Consider the following 23,967-nt stretch of genomic DNA (forward strand, 5'->3'; position numbering starts at 1 on the left):
CAATCGAGGAAGAGAGAGAGCGAAATATCGAAGATAATTACGTCGATTGTGATTAGACATAGACCGACATACGAATTGGACGATATAACTGCCGCCAATTGCGAGCGTGAATGCCACGAGGAAACTATTATTAGCGCGTTGGATCGGGAAAACATCTAACGACACACGAGCTTAAATTCGAGAGGCTATTGATACTCGTATCGATTCGATATTAAAAGACCGGATCTTCCGCGTTAGACGTCAAACACTGCCCAAAAGAAAATATAATGAACAAAAAGATAAAAAAATAAAAATAAAAAAAATAATTGTTAAAAAATAAATAAAATAATTGTTTAAGTAAATGTATATATATTGCATATACATATATATGCGGCAAAACAATTTTAAATCCAATTATATTATAAGCATACTCGCAACACTTTACAACGAGATTTTTTTCTCGTACATTTACAAGTGATAAAGCTGGCCATTACGTCCAATTTCATGTCACGCCAATCGGACACAGTTATCGATCCTCGCTGCATCTCGATAACGCGCGACCGATATCGTTTACTGATAACGAGCGACCGCGTGATTGTTCAGGAGCGAAAGTATTTCATCAGCGGCAGCCGATTATTTTTATCCGCTCGTCCGTGAATCATCCGACGAATACGCTTTTCTGTCAGCCACGAGAGAGATGTAGGGATGTGACATTATCGTGGAAATGAGCGCGAGAAGATAACGAGGATGCGGAAGAATGTCAAGTAAATGACGTCTCGACCTCGACGGTTTATAAACCATGACGTATCCTTCGGAAATTCTCAAGATCGTGTAAAGAAATGTCACAATGTGAAAAACCAACAGTCTAACAGCCCTTAAATCGATAACACATGTGCACATCTTGGCGTAATTATGTCACGGAGACTCACGGGAAAAATCTAACGTCGGCGTTATCATTCGGCAATTTATCACCTTTTGACAGCGCACTCGATCATTTTAATTTCCAATTAAGTTCTCGTGAAGAGAAAGAAAGAAAGAAAGAAAGAAAGAGAGAGAGAGAGAAGAAAAGAGTAATAATAAATGAGACAAGCAAAAAACAAAGAGCAAAAGCAATATAGTCTATTGTTAAAACAACGACTTAAATTTAAAAGTTATGATTTTGAAGTATATAGCACACCAAGTATATTTTGACATTCTCATATAACGTGATTTTCTTCTCTCTTCTTCTTTTCACTTTCCTAAAAGGATTAAGTTCGACCTTCCGATATCAAATCTTTACGCCACATCGATTATTTCGCACCCAGCGTGTAATATCGTGATTCTTCTATACATATGTACTATATAGCGAAGGTCTCGATACGACAACGACGCGTTTTGTGACGATATATTTTGTGATAAACGCGATAACAGTGTTTGCCCGGAAAACTGGCGGGATGCGCTCACGTGAAATCACCGGTTAGTAAAGCCCGTCGCTATCGTAAAAAACTGGCGATAAAGTGGCCGTTATCATAAAATAAAGTGCTCCGCTTGTGCGTCTAAGTAAAAGGCGCGTTTGCAACTTCGAATAATTCGAATAAATATACAAACAACGTTGTTTTTCTGAAATTTATCGCTTCGCTCTTGACACAAAATGATGAGAGAAATAAAAAAATAAAATAAAATTGTACAATATTAAATTGTTCGAGCGCAATTAATGTATAACTTCCGATATTAATCGCACGCTGCAACGCGATATGCACAATGTTTAATATATAATAAATATCGATTGAAATTTATCAGATAAAAATCCAAATCGGATGAAATGGATTGCCAACAAGAAGAGTTCCAAGAAAGTTTCGACGAACGTGAGGATGCATAATATATCAAGAGTATTATATATATACATATTTACACACTTATATAATTTACTTGCTAAGTCCGCGCTATTGGCATCTATGTCTTTTTATCTATTTAATCGTTTATACTGCTTGTGTTTTATTTTGCTAGTATAAATTAAACCAAAATATTATATACATATTTAAAAACTTTTACAAAATAATATCGTTCTGCAAATGTTGTGCAAAAAATAACAAACCGCACAAAAATATTTTACATTCAACACATTCGAAAATTATCATCGTAGCTTCTATCCCACTTCGAATATCGCATGTGATCAACTCATTCTTACTGTTTGTAGTATTTTAGATTAATTCTTTTTTTTTTTTTTGTTCTTTTGTTTGTTTATGATGACTTATCTGATAGCAGGTGCTCAGACAAGCGTACAAAAAATGCGACGGATCAGAAAACTAGTACGTACTTTGCTCTTCTTCATAATGTCTTTATCACGCGGTAGACAACTTAAACTACGACGATTATAGAACATCATTGTTATGACTCACGTCAGATATGTAAATGACCTTCCTTACATTTAAGCGAATTTAAATTTACCGAATCGCGTTGTTTAATCGGCCTCGTAAAATTGAACAAATCGAGAAGATTTACATCATCGGCACAAACGATAAAGCCAAGTTCTAAAATTACAAATATCGGTTTTTTTGTCCTGAAAAATTATTGCGCGATCTCACACGGACGATCTACGAAGCAATAGACACAAAGAAAAAAAAGCGGAGGAAAACTTAAGAGAATTTATTTTCGAGACTTTTTGACAACTTCCGTGATCTTGGAAATTCAACGCGCATGTCGTGAAATTACACTTAAATTTAGTTGAATCCATCTGCCAAACGATCTACCTAATTGTTTCAAGGGTAAAGTCAAACGAAGATGTTTGTTTTTTATGTTCCAATTTCCGACATTTTTCTGCTGTTATACTCGATCGTCTGAAAACTTTCTCCAGAGATCGAGTCCTCCGCGAGCGCGCGACTGGGGAAAATCGCTCGCTGGACACATCGAGCGCTGGAAACGTCATGTCACGGCGTTTTGGCGAACGCGCAACGGTGCGTGAATCAACGAGGAAGCCAATTGTATGTACTGTCGAGAAGATCGAGATGAGTCATCGCTGCGTTCGGTTTCGCGTCAGCGAGCAAACTTTTACGCTCGTTCGCTCGCTAGAGAGACACACTCGACGAGTGTCCCTAGAAACACTATCGTTCGAGAAAACCAACGTGAGACATTTATTCTCTTCGGCTTGCAAACGAAAATAAAAAGAATAAATAGGTAGGCAAGTTTGGAGAACTGAGGGCCCGTTCTATTGCACTTTAATTATTAATTGTGTCGAATCTTCGTTCGGCTAGTTATTCTCTGAGATAACTAAAGTTATATTTTTTTATATAATAGTAAAACCTTTGCTGTTTGCAAGTGAGAAAGCAGCACGAAAAAGTTGGTTTTTTTTTTAATACTTCGCTTCAATTGTCACGAACAAAATTCCCGTGACGTGTAACGGCGATGCCCACGCTTTCTGACCCTTGCGAACCGATGATACGATAGCGATTTACATTGGCACGCATGCACACGACGCGACGAACGTGTGTTTACGCCTTAACGAGGTCCGTTTAACGCCGATGGTAGATATCGCTAATTAAATCATCGGTCGAAAGGAGTTAGACCGACGGCGATCTTTGAAATGATATCATCGCCGAAAGAAATGCATCGTGTCATTCCGCGAATACAAACCGGAAAAAGATCATTTATGTTTATTTCTAATGTCTAATAAAATTTTATTCACAAGTACAATTTTATATATCAATTTTTTATTTTTATACCTCAAGAAACCAATAACTTGTATAGAAACAAAAGGGAAACAATTTTTTTATACAAAAAGGAAATCAAAGAGAACTTTTATTTTTGTTTAACAAAATTATAGAAATGTTTTGGAAAACGTCGACTTCATAAAGAGACCGATTTCGAATTAAGTGAAAGCAGCGTAAAATCACAGAGATATCGTATTTTGTCGCGGTGAATGGGAGAATTCCGCGTGCAGCTTGTACAAAATAGTGTGTCACGCGCGCGGAAAAACTTTACGCACGTACAATTTTCCTACAAAAAGGTCCGCAGCGCTCTCCCACGCGGAAACAGAATTAGAAGATTCACAGTTCGATCGTATATTGATTCGTCGGTAATTCGCAACGTGAATTCTGTATTATACGAGCCGTTTGCGTGTGGCGCAAATTAAGTCCGATAAATGCGACTTCATTGTGCTTGATATCGCTTTTGTTATCGTCAAGTATTATTGTACACTTACTTCTTACGCAAGGAACGACACGACGACTCGGATACACGCGTCACTAAAATAATATTTTTCACTTTTTGAAATGTGCGTTAAAAATCGTGCTTACGTATATATTACACTTTACTCTAATCGGATAATATTACATAAATATTCTCGAATTTACGGCTGCGATAAACTCAAAAAATAACATACGAAAAAACTCGATACGTCTAATTGTCTGATTGTTTGATAAATATTTAAGGACAAAAAATAAAATTGGATATTCTCCGAAAGTAAATATAGCGATAACACGCTAAGTAGTGATGACACTTCGGCACAATTTGATTTGGAAAAAGTTTACAACTATCATGTACGAGTTTATTTTAATCCTTTTCAGTTCAACTGTATCAATAGGAGGAGGACACGTATGTATACGTCAAACCTTACGTAAGCGAATTCAGCTCGAAAACAGCTGAAATGATTTTGTCAATTTTCCTTTGACGGTTAGGCTTGCGGTCTTTCGATCCTCGAATAAAGGAAAATGTGTGACAGGCTTACAATCACAAACACAAAGCAAAAGGGAAACAAGTAGTGTACGAATAAACCGAGATTTTGATTCTGATGTTTGTGTTAAAACGTGAAATGAAATATATTTTTAATTATTGTTTTTTTTTTTTCTTACAACACCACAGAGTGTCTCGTCGCTATTGTTAAAAATGTGTTCCATCAGTTATACATACTTCACAATATAGAAGAAAATAATTTGCTGATTTATCTATTTTGGATAAGTGCCACGCAAACTACAAAGTTCTTAAGGATAAAAGCTCTTTCCATTTGCGAAATGTAATGAAAAATCGTTATCATGTATATGTGTGTACGTGCGAGCGAGATGAACAATCGATTGCGGTTTGCCACATCCTGCCATTGCAGTTAACACTTTGGTCTTGATAAGTTCGAGAGAATCATATCGAGCTCTTTTAAACGTGTCAATTTATATTAATTATAGTGCTTATTAAATCTCACGTCAAGATTTCGTTTCAAAGTTTGTATGCAAAATCGAGAGAAACAGGTATTATATTTATGATTTTGAAACAAACATTCTATATATTTATGATTTCGATATTAATGCAATTAACGACGATCTTTGAATTTTACATAAAAAAAAAAATTGTTTCTTTGCCCCAGTGACTAGGAGAAAAAGAGAATCGCTAGCCGTGGACACTTATTCGAGACCAAGACTGACCTTAAAGTCGTTCACTGGAAAAGGTGAGTAATAATCAACAAAAAAAAATTAAACGGAAATAATACGGTGCACACGTAGGATGCTAAAAAACTTGTACATAAAATCTTAAAAAATTATAACTGAGAATAAAAACAAGAGAAAAAGTTTTTTCGCGATAAGTACAATGTCAATCTGAATGACGAACGCTTACTCTCTCTCTCTCTCTCTCTCTCTCTTCCAAGTTTAATAATAGAAATTTAATTTCAGATTTGATTGCAAAAGTTAAATAAGGTCGAGAAGATTAATATTTGTTCAAATCTCGATGTGATATCTGATTGAGATAAAATTAAAATGCGAGACAATTTACAAAAATATATCGAACGTAAAAAAACTTCGTCCTTCGATTAAAAAAAAAAAAAGAAAAAAGACAACTTTAGACTTTAGATCAAGGAGACAGTAGGATCGAAGGTGGAGCGCATCAGTGTGTGTTTTTCAGCACCCTATGAGTGGTAGTTGCACGCGTCACCCGATGTGGACTATGACGAAGACGTTTCGTAGTGACGCTACGAAAATCATCCGCGGAGATGATCGACACACGACGGCGATTCTCGGTTACTTTCTCCTCGCGAGGAAAAAGCGAGTCCGGCGCAGCACGCGGGAATTAATCGCGCGAGCGGGACGAGGACACGCAGCGTGACGGAGCAAGACGGCGCGCGCTCGTGATCGCTCTCGGCAGGCAGGCACACAGGTTAACGCAGGTTGGAGGTTAACCTCCCGCCACAGAAAAGCGTAACGTAAGATCGCGCGGAGGACAGCGCGCACGAACGCGAGAAAAAGAGTTCGCAATACTTCTCGATCGTTTCGGGAAGAAGAAAGAGAGAAAGCGCACACTTACCCCATAAACCAGTCCACGGTATCGCGGAGATACTCGGGTAACCTATCCAGCTTGGATGATTTTCGTGTTGATCACCGTCGCGAGGAAAGCGGCGCGCGCGAGATACAGCCCGAGAAAACAACAAAGTGTAAATCTCCTCCTTCCCTTCTCTCGCTCTTTCCACCACGGTGGTACCACGCACCACAGTAGTAGTTAGTGGTAGTAGCCAGCTAGCGGCAGCAACGGCAGCGGCGGCGGCAGCAGCAGCAGCATCGGCGGCGGCAGCGGCAGCAGCAGCGGCGGCGGCGGCGCGCGTTTCGGGATCTCGTGAAATCTAACATGGCGCGGCTTCGCTGTCACCTGTTCCCGTCATGCCCCGCTGATCGTGGATACGCATATCGCCGGCCTCCGATATTCGCGATCGGTTTGCCCTTATTACTGATAAGAGATGTTTGAACGCCGTTCGCGACGCGAACGCACTCGAAACGCAAATTCTTACGCGCACAACAACACAAATACGAAAGTACGGTTGCTACGCGCGCGATAAGCAGCCGCACAGCTGATCGCGACGAGCGTTTGTTTGCACACGTGCGCCTCACAACGGCTTGTTTGCGCAACTTTGCGCTTCATTGATCGTCCGTGAGAGGACGGTATCTGTCACATAGTCGATGCTCAACGCTGCATTTGCACTTTTTGCGAGACTTGTGAACTTGTAGCATTTTTTTTACACACGCCTATGGATGATCATAAAAATGTAACGTTCAATACAACTCCAATTTTTGCATGCGAGATTGAACGCGCCAAAGTGATTCGAATGTGATTCCATAACTGATCGCAATTTAAAATTTATCGAAAAGCAATATTGCGACTCAAGTTATCGACCGATCGAAAGCACCAAACCTTAATTGCATCAATTATAAAAAATTATGCAATACATTTTAATAAATAATAGAAATTATTAGATATTGTTCGGAGTCAATTGTAATAAATTAATTAATGCACCAGTTTCTAATGTTTGAATTATGTTATAAATACATTTAAGATTTTCTTCTAAACAACTCGATCTCGATGTTCGATGCGATCTGAAACCTCCAATCAGACCGGAACACAGCTCTAACAAAAGCGCCATCTGAAACAGCACATGGCGTGGCGTTTTGTCCGCCTGCAGCGTCCATTTCTTTCCGGTAACGGTCGTTGAGAAGATCAGTCGCACTTTCAACGTCTTCGGCGCTCTTGTTCATCGTTCAGGATGACGTGAGTATATAATAATCGTGTCCACTACACTCAATCGTTTAAAAAAACCTTACTACTTTGCAACAAACAAATTCGTTGAATTGCAATTGTTGCCGAGTGTGTATTATTTTTAACTAATATACTGACTAACATATCGATGTGCAACTACATACATCGAGTCCTGAATACGAAGTCTCGGACAGTTTTATGAAATCGCACATTTAATGCATTTACTAATTTAAGGAAATGATCGCGAAAATTCTAATAACAATTTCTATAAAAACAATAATTTGTACAATAAAATGTACTAAATCACTTTCTTTTGAGATACTTGCGGAGCAAGGTTATATTCTGCACACGTGCATTTTCTTTCGATATTGCAGGTCTAAAGTTTCGCGCGATACTCTCTACGAGTGTGTAAATGCTGTGCTTCAACACTCTCAAGAAAAGAAAAGAAAATTTCTGGAAACTATAGAGCTACAGATCGGCTTGAAGAATTATGATCCACAGAAGGACAAGCGTTTCTCGGGGACAGTCAAGTATGTTTTTACCTGACTCTGAGGCATTTTTTTCTTTTTTATATTAGTAGATTCATATATCCATTATGTTTGTACTAAATATACTTGTAAAGAGAATGCCTCATGGTACATGTCAGGAAGCTGGGGTTTACCTGGCGGACCTGTACCCAGGGTCTTAAATAAACTGGGGAGGTATTTATATGCCGTTATTTAATTTATACAGGATCATGTTTCATGATCCTTTTGGTAAGTTATTCAGTATAATTTTAGGTCAAAATTATGAAATTTATCACAATTGTTAAATTGTTTTACTTTTGTAAAACGATTTAAGACTTAATGGTAGAATTTCTTCACATATTACATAATGGTTTTATAATTTGTTTATCAACTCACCAATATTCAATGATGTCTTATTGCATGTATTATCTGAACAATTTGTGAAGTAAATATTTATAACTGAGAATATTGGAAAACTAAAACTACATATAGTATAATTTTACTTTCATATTGTACAATATATAATATATATTTTTTCTATTTCAATATATCTTCGTAAATTTAAAGGTTTATACGTGAGAATTAACTTTGTGTATCTTGAACTTTGATTATTATTGACTTTTATTATGTCAGGTTGAAGAATATTCCCAGGCCAAAGATGCAAGTATGCGTTCTTGGCGATCAACAGCATTGTGACGAGGCCAAGGCCAACAATATTCCGTACATGGACGCGGAAGCTTTGAAAAAATTGAACAAGAACAAGAAACTCGTCAAAAAACTTGGTATAATTATTTTCTCTTGTGTGTGTTTCAATATTTAATGCTTATTGTGCCTTCCCAAAAGCATCATTATTGCTCAATCACACATACAATAATGATCGTCAAGTGGAAGGAAATTAAAGTCTTCACTAGGTGAGGACAATGTGATTTGTAGCATTGTACCTCAATCCGTGTTGATACATTCTCTTTTCTAAAGAAAATATTTTTCAAATCAAAAACCTTAGAAATAATTAATTAAGAAAAAAATAAAAGATTTAACATTTTCTGTAAATTCTGGAATTTTGCGTAATACATATTTGCATTCTTTTTTTTAGCAAAGAAATATGATGCGTTCTTAGCTAGTGAGTCGTTGATCAAACAGATTCCTCGTCTGCTCGGTCCCGGTTTAAACAAGGCCGGTAAATTTCCTGGTCTGTTGTCTCATCAGGAATCGATGGTCGGTAAAATCGACGAAGTCAAAGCCACCATTAAATTTCAAATGAAGAAGGTGCGTTGCGTACAAATGCAATTTGTCGCCTAAGATTTTACTCGTACTTTTGATATCAATCTGTCTGTCCTGCAGGTGTTGTGTCTGTCGGTGGCTGTCGGACATGTTGATATGACACCCGACGAGTTGGTGCAGAACGTCCATCTCTCGATAAACTTCCTTGTTTCTCTGCTGAAAAAACACTGGCAGAATGTGCGCTCGCTTCACATAAAATCCACCATGGGGCCACCGCAGAGACTGTACTAAATTAAATAGTGCAATTTTTATCACGAAGATGTACATCCGTTATACAATAAAAACTGAAAAAAAAAATTGATGAACTTGCCCCTTTTACCCACTCCTTACGTTTGTAATAAGCTTTCCGGCAAGTGGAAACAGAGCGACATTAATTTTAATAAATTCGTAGAATTTTTTTATAAGTATTTATAAATGTATAATTAACGGCATTTTTACAAAAATACAAATTTCTGTAGAACTTACTTTTTAATAAAAGGAAAAAACACCGCACAATAAATTTGTGCAGAAAAATTACGTTTTTTTTATTATATGAAATAATGAATTAATTTTGGTATAAAAATAATTAGACCATATGAGTAAGCTTTGTATAATAAAATCTCAGAGAGCTTACCGCCTACATATATCTATACTTGGCGATAACATATCTCGCACTTGCGTCATTATATATTTTATTCATATACAAATATTTTCAATTTAAATTTTTTTTCCTGTTCCTATTCTACTCTCTTTATGCGGCAGATTTTTATTCAACTCTCCTCAAGGTACGCACAGGTAAAAGAGACTACGTATCGAGACACAGCAGGAAGTAGCCGGAGCCTGTGAATCCGGATCTCTCAGATGCTGGTTCGGGGACCGCGTTTGTGTGTAAATTGTACGTGTAAAAGTACATACGTGTATGTGTGTGGGCCCTACGGTGGTCCGCTGCAGGTCTGAGCAAGCATACCATAGTTGTCGCTATTTCCAACGATCTTTCTGAGAGCCAGTCCGGTCCGGTGGCGGTCGCTACGTTTTGAAGAGGTGCACGGTTTCGAATTTTTGCGATGTAAGCACATGCTAAGCCAAAGACTCGAAGTATCACGTTCAGCGTTTCGCGCTCTCTTCCTCTCGTGTTTTTCCACGTGTTATTTTTTTCGACGAAATTCTCTGCCGGTTATGCGTCGGCGTTTATCGGTAATTTCTTAGCAGGACTTCTGAACGTTACATCGTTTCACTATCTCGGAGCATCAAAGCATAAAACAAAGTATTTGAGGTGAGTTCGATAAATACATTTTTTGTGTGTTTGTTTTTAAAACAAAAAATGTACAGATAATGACAGCGAGAAGTCGAACGAATGTTTTTTGTAAGCTTATAAACTCTCGGAAACAAATGAATAAAAAATCTCGGAATGAGTAACCTGTTTGATATATAATTACAAATGAAATATTTGTAAGAACCAACTGCTTGCTGACGTAAGCACGGATTTTTTATGTCCATTATAAAATCGCTTGTATTAAAAGATTAATGACAGAGATTTCTCCGATAATATTCTCATCAATATTATTTTGCATCTGAATTCAAACAATCCCGATTTGCGAATTCATGTTCAATCATCAGATTTGATGTTAGTGAAATAAATTGTTGTAAACGTTGTTATCGAAAGGTTTTTACTGATTATTTAAATAATAAGACTGCCAAAACTTGCGAAATGAAGTTTGAGACTGTAATATATTTACATTTGTTTTTCAAATAAGTTTTTTGAAAATAATGAATTGCTTGCGTCATAGAAATAAAAAAAATTATTAATGTGATTCGACCGACTCTTGTGGACAATCGAAATTTTCTTTCTTTAAAAAATAAACTGAAGAGATAAATAACATAATCACGACTCTTGCTATTCGGATTGGAATCGAGACTAGATTGAAAGCTCGCAGATATCTCCGATGTTAACAATAAACATTCTGCGACATCAAGATTATCAGACGAAGAGCGTAAAAATAGCGATCGCGCCCCTCGCCCGATCCCTTCTTGCCAGGCGCTTGATGATGAATGTAAAAAAAATATTAATGTGTCACGGGGATCGGATGAACGGACGCGCGGCCGGCGGCGCTTGTATTTGATTAATAAAGTGGCCGCAAAAGAGTACACTCTCTGGACAAGTGTAGTCCAGGCGCGTTATCAGCGATATCAGCTGCCAGAGCAGAGACAAACGGACGGAAGACTGTCAACGAGCGTTGGTTGGGCAATTATTATCGAAAGTCGACAAACGACGAGTTTACGTATGCTCCGTGACGCACGCTTCTCTCGAACGAACATTCCCCAAACAGTCATCGACAGATCCGCGGACCGACTGATATATCAAACGCGCGCGCGCGCGCTTCTAAATTAATATCTCCGTTTGTGATCGCGAGTGTAAGTATCCTCAAGCATCGCAAAAACGTGCGTGTTTTAATTGCCAGTAAAAAAACAAAATGTGGTGCTTTGAACAACTTCTGCGGTAATGCCAACTTCAGAATTAACGGTACTAATACAATATTAATGTTGTATCTTATTTTTGTACATGCATATAAGGACGTGTATTGATGTGAAGACTAATTTTTTGAAGATTTCGATGCAAATCATTTGCATCGCGACCTTTTGTGATTACTATAGTTTTACTTTTTCAAATTTCTATTTTTACTTTTTATAAAAACTCTACTTTTTATGTTTAACATAAAGTACATCTAAAAGAGAGAGAGAGAGAGAGAGAGTGTGTGTGTGTGAGTGTGTGTGCAGAAAAATGTAAAAAAACATTTTAATTATACTTTGAAGAAAATTAGACTTGAGGAAACCTTGAGTAATCACGCGTACGATCCTTCCGACGGGCGTGAGAGGAAACAGATATGACTGCTGCTGCTTTCCAAATCACTTCCGCTCTGTGTTCTGGAATGCGTAGGCTTTATTTTAATATAATAGAAATCTCCAGCTTTTGCATCGAAGCGGGGACGCGCTTGGAATATAATGCGTCGCAAAAACTGTGTTTAAAAAAATAGAATAGTGTACATTTCAAATTACGTACAAAAAAGCACATCAAGGGAGAATTTGTATTTTCGGGGACGATTTAATAAAGCAGTTAATATGTATAAATTTTCTATACTTGCTGTTTTCTCTACTTGCAGCTTAAGCGAAATTATGGTTCTTATAATCGCGTTGGTGTTCGCTCCAATTCAGTTCATCCTCTGCCTGCTTTGTGCAGAGGTGACGACTGCCACACCTTCGAACTCGAGCAATCCCATATCGACGGAGAGTATCGCGACCACAAGAGATAACCTTGGTTTTAGGGAATCTCCTGCGAGTTCCGCTATTGACAATACGACGGAAAGTCCCATAGAATCCAAGATCGCTACTTACGAACTTCTCGGGACTGTCTTCACCGATAGATTCTCATCTTTGAATACCGATCAAACGTCCGCAAGTAGTCTCGCTGAGACTACGAATCATGAATCCACGATCAGCACCTATGAATCTATCACTAAACTTCTAATGACTGATGTTTATGTCGATGACGAATCCTCGTCTCCTTCGACCACCGATCAGACAAGATCGGAAGGGACTACTGTCGACAATGTGACAGCAAGCACCACCACAACAACTGATTCAATGATCTGCGATCCAACGTGGCCAGTGAACGCGAGCGGTAATTAAAATCGTTTTAATATAAATCATCAGTATGTATTCAAAAACTGTTTTATATGTTAGTTTCATTCATACGATATATGATTGTAGTGGATACAAGAGAGATAGTTGAATTGTGGATAGACAGTATAGGCACAGAATGGATCGCTCTCTCATGGAAATCCCCGTGTGACAACGACGCGATAAACGCCTCGATAATATACTCGGTCGAAAGATGCGACGACAAAAACTTTTGCAATCAAAAGAACGAAACTAACACGTGGCACAACGCCACCGATCTCGATTTGTGTACGCAATACACGTTCACTGTGAAAATTCTGACGGACTTCTGGGAATCTGATGGCATCAATAAATCAGCGTCAACAAACAGTACTAGTAAGCAATACAGCTCAATTCTGAAATAGCAATTGATTGATATTTAGTCTCAAAGTCAAGCCTTTGAAAACGTCTATTTATACTTTACTAATTTTTCAGTTCCTTCGGTAGACAATGTGGTCGATCTGAATGTTCACAATGTCAGCGTAAACGTTATTGAATTGGTTTGGCAAGCGCCCGCGAATTACGCAAAATGCATCTCCAATTATTTGATTAATCAGTGCAATGAGACCTCTTGCAGTGAAATTACAGTTACGGCCACGAATTACACCGCCAACGATCTCGAACCGTGTACGGAGTATAATTTTACTGTTAAAACGGTAACACCAACCGTAGAATCCACCGGTGAAGTAAAGACTGTGAGAACAACTTCACCGAGTGAGTATATACGAAAAGCAGACGCATAGCGTTGCTTCTTGTGAAAATTTGCAGTTAATTTTTTTATAGCAAAAGAACAAATATGCCAATTTGCTTTTTGTACAATTTTATTAACGTGTTATTCACTTTGTCTGCCAATTCTAAAATAACACATTGCTGATTCACAGAATTATCAAAACCGGAACGTTGCGAAATAATACCAGGAAATTTTTCGTTGATTGTTACGTGGGAGCCGATACCTGATATTTGCCTTAAACATTATCACATATCCGTAGACAAATTTACTAAAAATACGACGGAAACGCGGATCGTAGTTCCGAATCTACATGCTTGTATGGATTATCAAGTGTCGATCAGTGCTTTTAATAAAGACGATGTAGAAGGAGATACGCTTGTCGACAATAACACTACATTGAAATACAGTAATTATTTTTTTATTTTTTTTTGTGATAATTTTTTCTGCTCATTTTGAATGTAATTGTTAATTTCAATATACATATATTTAAGTTGTCCAATATAAAAAAAAAGTCAATTTTGAAGAATGTAAACTTATTTCTATGTTTAGAAACGCGTCCACCGAAACTGACAGATCCGGGAATCCAGCCATACGAGACTAACTTAACGACATACTGGATCATTGAAAAAGAAAACAATTACTGCGAATTAAATTCCCTGATAGTTACGTGCAATTACACAGAAATACATGGGAAAAGACATTGTCATTCCAATAATGTGTTCAGGAAAGAATTGGACCCAAACTCAGCTTCGGATAAAGTTGTCTTCGAAAGTGTAACTGTAACCGGTCTGAGTCCTTTTACGAATTACACTTGTCAGGCATTTACTTATAATAGTGGAGGATTAAGCAACAAGAGCAAGGTCAATGCTACAACATTAGAAGACGGTAAAACTGCGTTATTTTTATTTTGCACTAATATTTTAATTTGAGTGATTTAATTGTAATAACATTACTTTTACTAATCAAAGTAGATAAAATCTGTTAATTAACGATAATTCGTTATTTTGTTTTTCTTTTTTCTACGCTGCAATATAATTAAATATACTATATTTAATTATATTTGATTTCACTTATTAATAATTTTATATTTTTAATAACATAATTAAATGCAAAATAGCTTAATTTAATTTGAGCAAGCTCGTTAACGTTCTAAATTACAATTTTAGTACCAGATCCGCCTAACTCTCTCGCCTTCTATGACGTCACAGACTCACAATTTTCTTTGAATTGGAAAGAACCGGAATGTCCGCACGGTAACTTGCAAGAATTTCAAGTCAAAATCACTTGGAGAAAATATTATCCCATTCCGAAGTGGTGCGCTGAAGAAGAAAGTGGCACTGTATTATCTGAACCGATTGATGCTAGTACATTTAATTATACTTATCTCAACGCAACAGCATTTACACATTACGAAGTTCAAGTAAAAGCGAGAACAGGAGCGGAAATAAAAAATGGTTGGGGCTCTTATAGCAAATCTAAACACAGTCCAACAAATCCCGGAGGTATGTATCTATTTTTACTATAATTGATTTTTTTAATTGTTTTTCTTTTTTTATACATTGTTACTATATTATAATTACTATACTATAATTGATTTTTTAAATTGTTTTTCTTCTTTTATATAACAAGATTAAATAAAATCTCTATATATAACGTATATAGTATAAATAATAATTATAATGCACGGTATAAATACTTAACATATCTTTAGCTTTTCTGGGAGTAAATATTTTATTATAAATATTTTTAAAAATATAACATTTATGTTTAGTTCCAAAAGCAGTCACGAGATTCAATTCTTCGTCGATTATTATCAAACCAAATTTAGAAAATCCAGACGTATTAGACACGATTCTAACATGGGGATTGCCGTGTTCTTTAAATGGAGAGCTCGAAGAATTCGAAGTGTCAGTTCACGGCATCAGAGAGGGATTTGCACCTCATTCCTTTTCCATTAGTCACAAATGTGAGGAGTACATCGATAACAATCACATGTGTTTGTTAAATCTTGAAGAACTGAGAGGAGAGTATAATTATAGCTTTACAATATCCGCCAAAGTTAAGAATGTCGATGCTTTCGGAGAACCAACGGTGGTCAAAAACGTACAATATCCCGCTGGCAGTACGTATTAATTTGCAAATATAATAACACTTATCTGTTTTTGCACCAGTGCCGCATTATCGTGTAGATGTTCAATTTCTTTTTGCGAATAATGTGCTAGTGTAACTGAGAGAGTTTTTGTTTTAATTGCAGTACCATTGCAACCCGACAAAAATTACATCGACAAAATTACCATAGATCCGTATAAGATGCTCAGATCCACGACAACGGCTACTGTTTTGCTGCCCCTGTTTACCAATGAAACCGGCAACATCAGATATTACGCGATTATGGTATCGAAGATGGGGAATAACAAACCGATAAGTACGCGATTCGATCTAAAGAGCAAGATCTGGCCAAACGCGTCATCCTGGGAAGAAGCGATGATGAACGATTTTTCGATACCGTATCAAGCGACGCTGAGAAATTGGGATCCTTATAGTTGTAGGTGATATCTCTATAGATAGATATAAGAATCGTATATACGATCGTATATACAAAACGTGACGTTTCGAACACACGTCGCTTATGTATTATTGAAATATTTGCCTCTCCGTTTAGCGAAGAACGTTGACGATTATGGCAACATACAAGTCGTCAAGTACACGATTGGCGAGGATGCAACGTGCAAGAGCATGAAGAAAAGATATTGTAACGGCCCGCTCAAGCCGGACACGTGGTATCACGTGAGAATGCGAGCGTTTACTTTCGGCGGTTACAGCGATTCGGATTATTTCGTAGTAAGAACGAGTAAGTGCTTTTTAATCTTAATCAATGCGAATAATATAAGAGTCCTGCGTATGATATTTTAATTCGTTCTCTTTTTACCTCGTCGCGTTTTGCGATATTTCAGATGCCGAACTGAATGTCGTCCTTGTCATCGGAGCTGTCTTCGGTATTCTCCTCACGGGAATACTGGTGACGATGATGCTGCTCGTACGAAAATGCTCGCCATATCTGTAAGTTGCAATGTTATAGTAGCTCCGAACGCTAACAAACAACCGATAACACGATGTATCGGAGTAATTCTCCGATAACTTTCTCGTATCTTGATCTCGGATACGCGATGTGTTTTCTATTCGTAAACTTCTCGAGCTTACATTATCGAAATCGAATATCGTCGTGTGTATACGACACGAGGGAGATAAGATAAAATTTTCTGTAGTCGACGGAAATTTCAAACAAAGCTGTTCGAGAGACGTTTGCAACCGGTAAATTTGTCGCATATACACGTGTCGCATTTGGCACCAATATAAAAAGACTGCTGAAATCACGCCTATGGTTAATCACGAGAGTCTGAAAATGCACTCCGGACAGGTGTCAACATATATATACGTGAACAATGATCAATATTTATTCTATGACTCACTCAGAAGAGAACTATAGGTAGCGAGCGTAAGCAAGGTCACGCGATGCACGCGTCTATCATATACACGCTAAGATATACAGCGCATTACCGGACTCACAGTGCTCGATGAGGTGTCCGTCGCGATTTTACTCGCAAAGTTTATCCGCGAGCCAAACGCCGAATCGCGTATTTTTATATTATGGATTTTTTGTTTTGTGACCACGCGGGATGTGAATGTTTGAAACAATTAGAAGAACAGTGACGTACGTCGCGTGTAACACGTTGCCGGAAATTCGATTTATGACTATATAGTGCGTTCGAATAACCGAGTCGCGCTCTATTCGTTTCTGGCCAAGTGCGTATGTTTATTGCGTAAGTTTTCTGTTGTTCCTCCACTATGAATGAGCAGCCTACACACATCGAAGAAAATATATGCGTATATATGAATTGCGCGAACGGGTCTATTGCGCATATTCTGTGCGTAACTCTTTATTGTTTCGACACTTCTAACGATTGACGTTAATAAAACTTAACTTCGATTGTATTCCGGAGAGAGTTTACTTTTCTAATTTTTACATTGTCTTTACACGTGAGAGAGAGAGAGAGAGAGACACGTACGTATCTATTTCAAATGTGTTATTATTCAAACGTATTTTTTATATCTGATATTCTTATATGATTGAATACATCAGAAGGAATGCGTACATATATACACGTACACATGCACATATATATACAGCGCTTTACGGAAATTTACATTTGCTGCGTCATTTCTGTTTTATCAGGGTGTTGCGAAGATTTTTGCATTCTGACATGCCCGGCTCACCTGTGCCCGCGCCGTTCACACGGAAAAAATTCATCAGCCATTGTCAGCAATTGATCGACAATCCCGGAAAGCTGAGCAATGAATTTCGACTGCTTCAAACTCTCAGCGTCGATCTGCAAATGCCCACAAATACGGCCTGCTTACAGGCTAACCGAAAAAAAAATCGCTATTCCGATATTTTACCTTGTACGAATTTATCTTGCAATTGCACTCGCGCGTTACTACACACACTTGCAATTAACAATTTATTATATATTGTATATGTGTGATTCATACTTTCAGATGATTTCTCAAGAGTGAAGTTGGAGGTAATAGATAACGATCCTAACACAGATTACATCAATGCATCATTTATAAAGGTAAGTATTTTACAGTTTTGTGTGTGTATACAATATACATGTAATGACGTTTTCAAAAATGTAAATTTAATTTGAAAAATTTTATTTCGAAAATTAAAAGTTATAATTTTTTTCGTATTCTTAATAATAAAAAGAAAATACAAAATTTGTCGGTAAATCTACTATATGAATCTACTATATGAAATACGATTCTCTCTCTCTCTCTCTTTATATCTGTTACATTTCTCTCTTCTATCGCCGTGTTTTTTCCAGGGATATACGGGAGAAGACGAGTACATAGCTTGTCAGGGTCCAAAGGAGGAAACGACTTATGATTTTTGGCGAATGGTCGATCAATACAATATCAACATCATAGTTATGTTGACACAGTTGGTTGAGAAAGGCAAAGTAAATTCTGCTTGCGATGTGATCTGCGTTTTGTCATATCAAGTTTGTATTTTATTGCGCATCGATTATATTTTTTTTTTTTTCAGGAGAAATGTCATCAGTACTATCCGGCAATTAGGGAAACCTTCCGATACGAAAACATGACGATACGATGTACGAGCGAATTGGATTTCAGGACACACACTCAAAGAACGCTAGTGTTGCAAAAGGTTTATCTTATATACAACTGCTTTAAGTATATTTGTAAGAAAAAACCGTTTACGCAAAGAATGTATTTGTGATACGAATAATAATTGCAGGAAAAGGAGAAAAGAAGCATCACTCACTTGCACTTTAAAGACTGGCCTGATCACGATGTTCCGGAGGATTTCGATGCAATGATACATTTTTGTCAAATTATGCGTCGTAATATCAGCGCTAATAAAGGCTTTATAGTAGTTCACTGCAGGTATAAATAATTGCACGTAGAGAAAACACAACATAAGACTGCACTCTTGATTCCACGGACGCTTTAAGATAAATCATAATAAATTGACGTGTTACTCTTTTCTTCTGATAAAATAATTGTCATTATTTTACAGCGCAGGAATTGGTAGAACAGGAACATTAATAGCGATTGATATTCTTCTGCAACATCTTAGGGATAACAGAAAATTAGATGTATTTGGAACTGTATATAGATTGCGACATCATAGAATAAATATGGTGCAGAGAGAAGTGAGTATCTATTTACAAAAAAAAAGATGATTCGAGAGACTGTGTGTAAAAAATAACTCTTTTGCACACAAAAAATTTGTATTTCTGAACTAGAGTAAATTTCTATAAACTTTTTATAGTGCATTTCTATAAATTTGTACGATAAAAAAGTACATGTATTTTCATATCATCCTTACATTTTCAGAGTCAATACGCTTATATATATAATTGTATAAAGCAAGTACTCAAGAATCCTTATTTCTTAAAAACTTGTAAGTATCTTTTTTACTTGCTGATACTTGTTTGAGTTAAATATAAATGATATTTGTAATTAACCCTTTGTAGGCTGACTTCCAAAACAGTTTACTAGTTAGACTGACTGGGTCTGTGAGACCCACGCGACTTTAAAACCAAACATCTTCGCGTTTTTTTTTTTTTTTTTTTTTTTTATGTAATCGAAAGTTTGAACAATTTTGCGTCAATCAAAAACAACAAATTGAAAAAATCTTTAATAATTTCGAAAATATAAGCGTTAAAAAAAACTAATTTTAACTAGAGACATCGTTTTGACATTTTTGGATGGGTTTAGGAGACCCATGTCAGTTTACGAAGGGTTAAATACAATACAGCACACAGACTCTCATGTTACCCGCATTCCTGTAGATAAACCGCCACCGGTAGAGCCGATATATGAGAATGTCCCTAAGAAAACCAAAGATGCAACAAATTCGGACATAAATCTAGTCAACAACTCAGAATTGTGTACGTACTGTGTATAAAAAATATACATACTCTATTCTATTGTAGATTTGTTGGACATTTCTTGCGTATTCTTTTAATATTTCTTACGTATTCTTAGTATTATTAGAAAAGCACGGTATTTTAGAAATAACATTAATCCACTTTGTACTACAGAATGAGAGTTTCTCTTCAACTATCTAACTCGTGATAAGGTAGGAACAAATGCTTGGTTTGCATTATCTTTGCTTTCTTCACAGATTGCTTTATTTATAATCTAATTCTTATCTATCTGCCATCTCTAGAATGTGATAACATTCTATAGATTATGGAATGCTTCTATGCGTATCGCTTCTTGTAATTTTGTAACATACATCTATTCTCATCATTTACAGATTGGATGTAGTTATATGCAATAGATCAATTTGTTTTTTTATTTTTTAGTTGATTGACCTAAGTAGTTCACACCCAGCGAGATTTTATTTTTGATGTTTTTCTGAAAACTGCTACCGAACAAATTATTAAATTTCTGAAAACAATTTTACATCACACAACTACATCCAATTATTTGAGTATGCCGTATGACATATATATTATGCTTTGTTCCAGTACCTAAAAAATATAATAGTTTCATATCTATGGAGTCTCTATCTATGGAATCAATTTACAATCTCTTTTCTTGGTCAAAACCTCAAAGAAGAATGAATAGCGGTAAGACTGAAATAGTCACCTCACATAATCTGAAAAATTGCTACATATATTATATATTAAAAAAAGAATAATTTTTTATTTAGATGTATTTTACTTCAATATGTCATTGATTGTCAAAGATTTAAGTATATCGTATGACAAATTTTATTTCACATAATTGTTTTTCAAGGTTTGAGACACTACAAATCTATGAGTGCCATACATACAACAACTCATCCTGTTACTGCAGGTTGGTAACAGATTTTCAGACTGTAATTTTTGTCATAAGAATGTTGCGATATAAATTGTTTTATTTTTGTTTTAGAACAATTCCAAACTCTGGACTGTATCTATTCCACACATTTTTCTAAGGATGTCTTCACTGAATCAGTAGAAGATTCACCAAATACATCGAATAGAGAAAGTTTACTACAGGAAAGTATTCCATTATTAATTTCAAATCAATCGACTGATGTGCTTGAGAATAGCACGCAATGTGCAACAAATGATAAAGAGTTATTAAAACCTACCGAGCATACAATGATGCGTATCTTTACTGATACCACGGTTGTATAAAAAATCTGCGTTTTTTTAGACATGTGAAAGAGATGATTGAATTCTATAATTTAGTGCATTAAATTAATCAAAAAATACATAGATATTTGAGAAAAACTGTAAATATATATAAAAGATTGAAAACAAATTTACATTTACTTGCTAGGATAAAATCGATGATTTACTTGTCGTGTCTTATTGTTTATAAAACTATAAATTGTACGAGAGTATCCCCTCATAAGAGTGTATATACTACCAGAGTGTACTATACATGTGATATTAAATATAACATGTGCTTACACACATTGTTACCTGATTAAATCTTAAATAGCTAATTAATACACATATAAACGAAATAATTGTACATATATGCTTACACAATTTTCTTATGTTTTAAATATTTATTTGAAATGTACATGATACGATATGTAATAGAATATTTGACACACTGATATTTGTTATTCCATCAAATTTATTTGTCCACAATGACCTTATCTCAATATAAGAATGAAATATTATTTTGTCAAGATTATTTCTTATATATATGTACTTTTTAAATAAATTAAATTAATATCTATATTTAGTAGAATAATCTTTAGGAGAAACAACCAAACCTCGACCTTTTCTTGCACCTCTATAAACAGTCTCGATAATGTCAATCATTTCTTGCTTGTCTTCCAGTGTCCAATTAATCTTATTATTGTTTCCAGTACCTAAATCTATCATAATATGTTTGTTTCTAAAGAAGAACATTACCGTACAGGGATCGTACAATTCATACCTGGAAGAAATATTTCATTGATAAATATTAATTTTCTATAATTTTGCTTTATCTACATTTTTCTCTCTCTTGTAATACATAGTGCTCTGATAATTTATATACTAATAATATGTATTTTATCATATAAATAAGAAATTCTACGTACATCTTATTAAAATCTGGCACTTTTGTGATATCAACTAGGTAAATAACAGCAAAGTTCTTAACCTTCTCCGCAATATTATAAAGCACTTCATCCATCTTCATACACATCGGATCCCAATCGTGTCCAAAGCGAATAACCTAGCAAGAAAACATTTTTGCTTTGCACATTCTTATACATAATCTATTTGACACACAATCATATTACATACTGTGCAATATGATATAAAAAGTTAGGTACACATTCGGGAACTTACCACAACTCTGTCTTCTTCGGAGAGTATAGCTTGATCGACTTGATAACCATTTTCCAAATGTGACAGCATGTACGACATTTTGAAATGTATATGAAATTCAAAATTCGCAATTACAAAATTATCCGATTGTTGTGTTTTGAATTATAACTTCAATACTTTCCTTCCGACGAACGACGACTCGACGATTTATTTTCTCGTCTACTAAATCACTTCGTTTAGTTGTTCTCAGTCGTTAAGCAAAATTTTCACGTGTCTCGTAATAGTGTTGTTTTTACACGATTTATGTAACACTAATAAACAATGAAAACCCCTTTAATTGCACAGCAGAGAGAAAACTGAGAGCGAGAGCAGCCTGGAGCGGTCAGTCAGGCCGTCCAGTCTCATGGTGTAAGTATATTTACCCATGGTCCAGGCCCATAATTATAATCGCTTTTCAGCCCTGTAAGCCAGCGCAATATCCATGAGTGGTGCACATTGGCAACTACGTAGCCATGTCCACGAACGACTTGTCGGTACGTACGTTATGTACAAAACGTAGACATGGTTTTATTCCGTGCTATGTGCACAATTCTAAGCGTTGAGTTGAGAAATGGTAGATAGAATGACGTATATGGACTAACCTTCCCACACACAGGTCTAAAGAGCCATAAGCGCACCAAACTATTCGACTCCGATTTTCGTGCTTAAAAAGTGTTTCAGTGAAAAAACAACAAAATTGAAAAAGTGTCAGGATCGAACAAATGACCACACGATTTGACGCGTCTTGACGAGCTCTAGAAAATGTAATGATAAATTTTATTTTGATATTCCGCCTGCAATTTATGCCTTTTTTTCTTTTACTAGCACAACACAGGTGCGCGCTACGCGCACGATCTTGTTATTTTTATTTAACGTGTTGTCAGTGAACACAACCTGTCACCGCGATGACAGATAGTATATACGTCTTATAAACATAAACCATATATAATACACATATGAGAAATGTCAGAAATAACGCATGAAAATCAAACTCAAAAAATAGTGAGAGAGAAGTGGAAAAACAACACGTGACTAAAGTCACGTGACAAGGAAAAGGGTAAAAAAGAGAATATTATATATATTATATGTAATATTCTATATCTATATATAATACACACACATACGCATATATGTGTATATATATATATATACCGTAATCACGTGACCGAAGTCAGTAACACCGCCGCGGTCGCGTGGCCGAGGTCAGTGACCCCCCTCCCCCCCGCCAAGGCCGCGCGGCCGAGGTCAATGACCCCGTCAAGGCCGCCCGGCCGGGTCAGTGACCTCCCCCCACCAAGACCGCGCGCCCGAGGTCAGTGACCCCCCCCCACCACGGTCGCGCGGCTGAGGTCAGTGCCCCGCCAAGGCCGCGCGGCCGAGGTCAATGACCCCGCCAAGG

At 36.5% G+C, this 23,967-nt stretch overlaps 4 protein-coding genes and 1 long non-coding RNA gene across 11 annotated transcripts in view; 3 read left to right on the forward strand and 2 right to left on the reverse strand.

Annotated features, from left to right (window-relative positions):
- The window catches only part of LOC109852378 (MOB kinase activator-like 2), a 25,292-nt gene extending 18,820 nt beyond the window's left edge, over positions 1 to 6,472 (reverse strand). The window contains exon 1 of the mRNA XM_020423491.1: positions 6,241 to 6,472. Within this exon, the coding sequence (XP_020279080.1) occupies positions 6,241 to 6,245 (5 nt within the window). The 5' untranslated portion in view covers positions 6,246 to 6,472. The remainder of the gene's footprint in view (positions 1 to 6,240) is intronic.
- On the forward strand, positions 5,037 to 6,234 carry LOC109852381. The gene is made up of 3 exons (XR_002250001.1): positions 5,037 to 5,192; positions 5,309 to 5,389; positions 5,613 to 6,234. It is a non-coding gene; the product is annotated as an uncharacterized LOC109852381 (long non-coding RNA).
- Positions 6,473 to 7,281: 809 nt separating the features above from the next.
- LOC109852380 (60S ribosomal protein L10a) lies at positions 7,282 to 9,545 on the forward strand. Its single transcript, XM_020423493.1, has 5 exons — positions 7,282 to 7,473; positions 7,836 to 7,991; positions 8,601 to 8,749; positions 9,061 to 9,233; positions 9,309 to 9,545. The coding sequence occupies exons 1-5, from the start codon at positions 7,469 to 7,471 to the stop codon at positions 9,477 to 9,479; spliced, it is 654 nt and encodes a 217-aa protein (XP_020279082.1). The 5' UTR covers positions 7,282 to 7,468; the 3' UTR covers positions 9,480 to 9,545.
- Positions 9,546 to 10,419: 874 nt separating this feature from the next.
- LOC109852334 (tyrosine-protein phosphatase 10D) lies at positions 10,420 to 21,823 on the forward strand. 6 transcript variants are annotated; one of them, XM_020423400.1, is made up of 22 exons: positions 10,420 to 10,500; positions 12,386 to 12,903; positions 12,993 to 13,277; positions 13,377 to 13,655; positions 13,823 to 14,077; positions 14,221 to 14,556; positions 14,838 to 15,173; positions 15,443 to 15,793; positions 15,926 to 16,216; positions 16,334 to 16,522; positions 16,626 to 16,731; positions 17,906 to 18,132; positions 18,229 to 18,305; positions 18,558 to 18,692; positions 18,779 to 18,901; positions 18,992 to 19,140; positions 19,274 to 19,409; positions 19,594 to 19,660; positions 20,052 to 20,150; positions 20,736 to 20,837; positions 21,007 to 21,066; positions 21,142 to 21,823. In XM_020423400.1, the coding sequence occupies exons 2-22, from the start codon at positions 12,399 to 12,401 to the stop codon at positions 21,390 to 21,392; spliced, it is 4,359 nt and encodes a 1,452-aa protein (XP_020278989.1). In that variant the 5' UTR covers positions 10,420 to 10,500; positions 12,386 to 12,398; the 3' UTR covers positions 21,393 to 21,823. The 6 variants fall into 6 exon arrangements, 5 of the variants coding, with proteins under 5 accessions (XP_020278989.1, XP_020278987.1, XP_020278988.1 ...); XM_020423398.1 differs by having other exon boundaries at positions 10,453 to 11,748; XM_020423399.1 differs by having other exon boundaries at positions 10,453 to 11,639.
- Positions 21,824 to 21,837: 14 nt separating this feature from the next.
- LOC109852335 (thioredoxin-like protein 4A) lies at positions 21,838 to 23,042 on the reverse strand. Of its 2 annotated transcripts, XM_020423403.1 has the most exons (4): positions 22,952 to 23,042; positions 22,551 to 22,840; positions 22,298 to 22,434; positions 21,838 to 22,152 (listed from the first exon to the last, which is right to left on the reverse strand). In XM_020423403.1, exons 2-4 carry the CDS (start codon positions 22,626 to 22,628, stop codon positions 21,939 to 21,941), a joined length of 429 nt encoding a protein of 142 aa, XP_020278992.1. In that variant the 5' UTR covers positions 22,629 to 22,840; positions 22,952 to 23,042; the 3' UTR covers positions 21,838 to 21,938. The 2 variants fall into 2 exon arrangements, with proteins under 2 accessions (XP_020278992.1, XP_020278991.1); XM_020423402.1 differs by lacking the exon at positions 22,952 to 23,042 and having other exon boundaries at positions 22,551 to 22,945.
- Positions 23,043 to 23,967: the final 925 nt, after the last annotated feature.

This window comes from Pseudomyrmex gracilis, unplaced genomic scaffold (assembly GCF_002006095.1).
Source record: "Pseudomyrmex gracilis isolate BER0280 unplaced genomic scaffold, ASM200609v1 scaffold_28, whole genome shotgun sequence".
In the NCBI taxonomy this organism is placed as follows: Eukaryota; Metazoa; Arthropoda; class Insecta; order Hymenoptera; family Formicidae; genus Pseudomyrmex; species Pseudomyrmex gracilis.

Excerpts from the sequence above, each read along its gene's own strand:
- LOC109852380 (XM_020423493.1), top strand. Across the intron at positions 7,992-8,600 it reads CGTTTCTCGGGGACAGTCAA|GTTGAAGAATATTCCCAGGC; the intron begins GTATGTTTTTAC and ends TTATTATGTCAG. Across the intron at positions 8,750-9,060 it reads GAAACTCGTCAAAAAACTTG|CAAAGAAATATGATGCGTTC; the intron begins GTATAATTATTT and ends TCTTTTTTTTAG.
- LOC109852334 (XM_020423397.1), top strand. The coding sequence starts at position 12,345 with ATGTATAAATTTTCTATACTTGCTGTTTTCTCTACTTGCAGCTTAAGC. Across the intron at positions 14,557-14,837 it reads TGCTACAACATTAGAAGACG|TACCAGATCCGCCTAACTCT; the intron begins GTAAAACTGCGT and ends TTACAATTTTAG. Across the intron at positions 19,141-19,273 it reads TTTATAGTAGTTCACTGCAG|CGCAGGAATTGGTAGAACAG; the intron begins GTATAAATAATT and ends ATTATTTTACAG.
- LOC109852335 (XM_020423403.1), bottom strand. The coding sequence starts at position 22,628 with ATGTCGTACATGCTGTCACATTTGGAAAATGGTTATCAAGTCGATCAA. Across the intron at positions 22,435-22,550 it reads CCGAAGAAGACAGAGTTGTG|GTTATTCGCTTTGGACACGA; the intron begins GTAAGTTCCCGA and ends TTTTCTTGCTAG. Across the intron at positions 22,153-22,297 it reads GTGCCAGATTTTAATAAGAT|GTATGAATTGTACGATCCCT; the intron begins GTACGTAGAATT and ends TATTTCTTCCAG.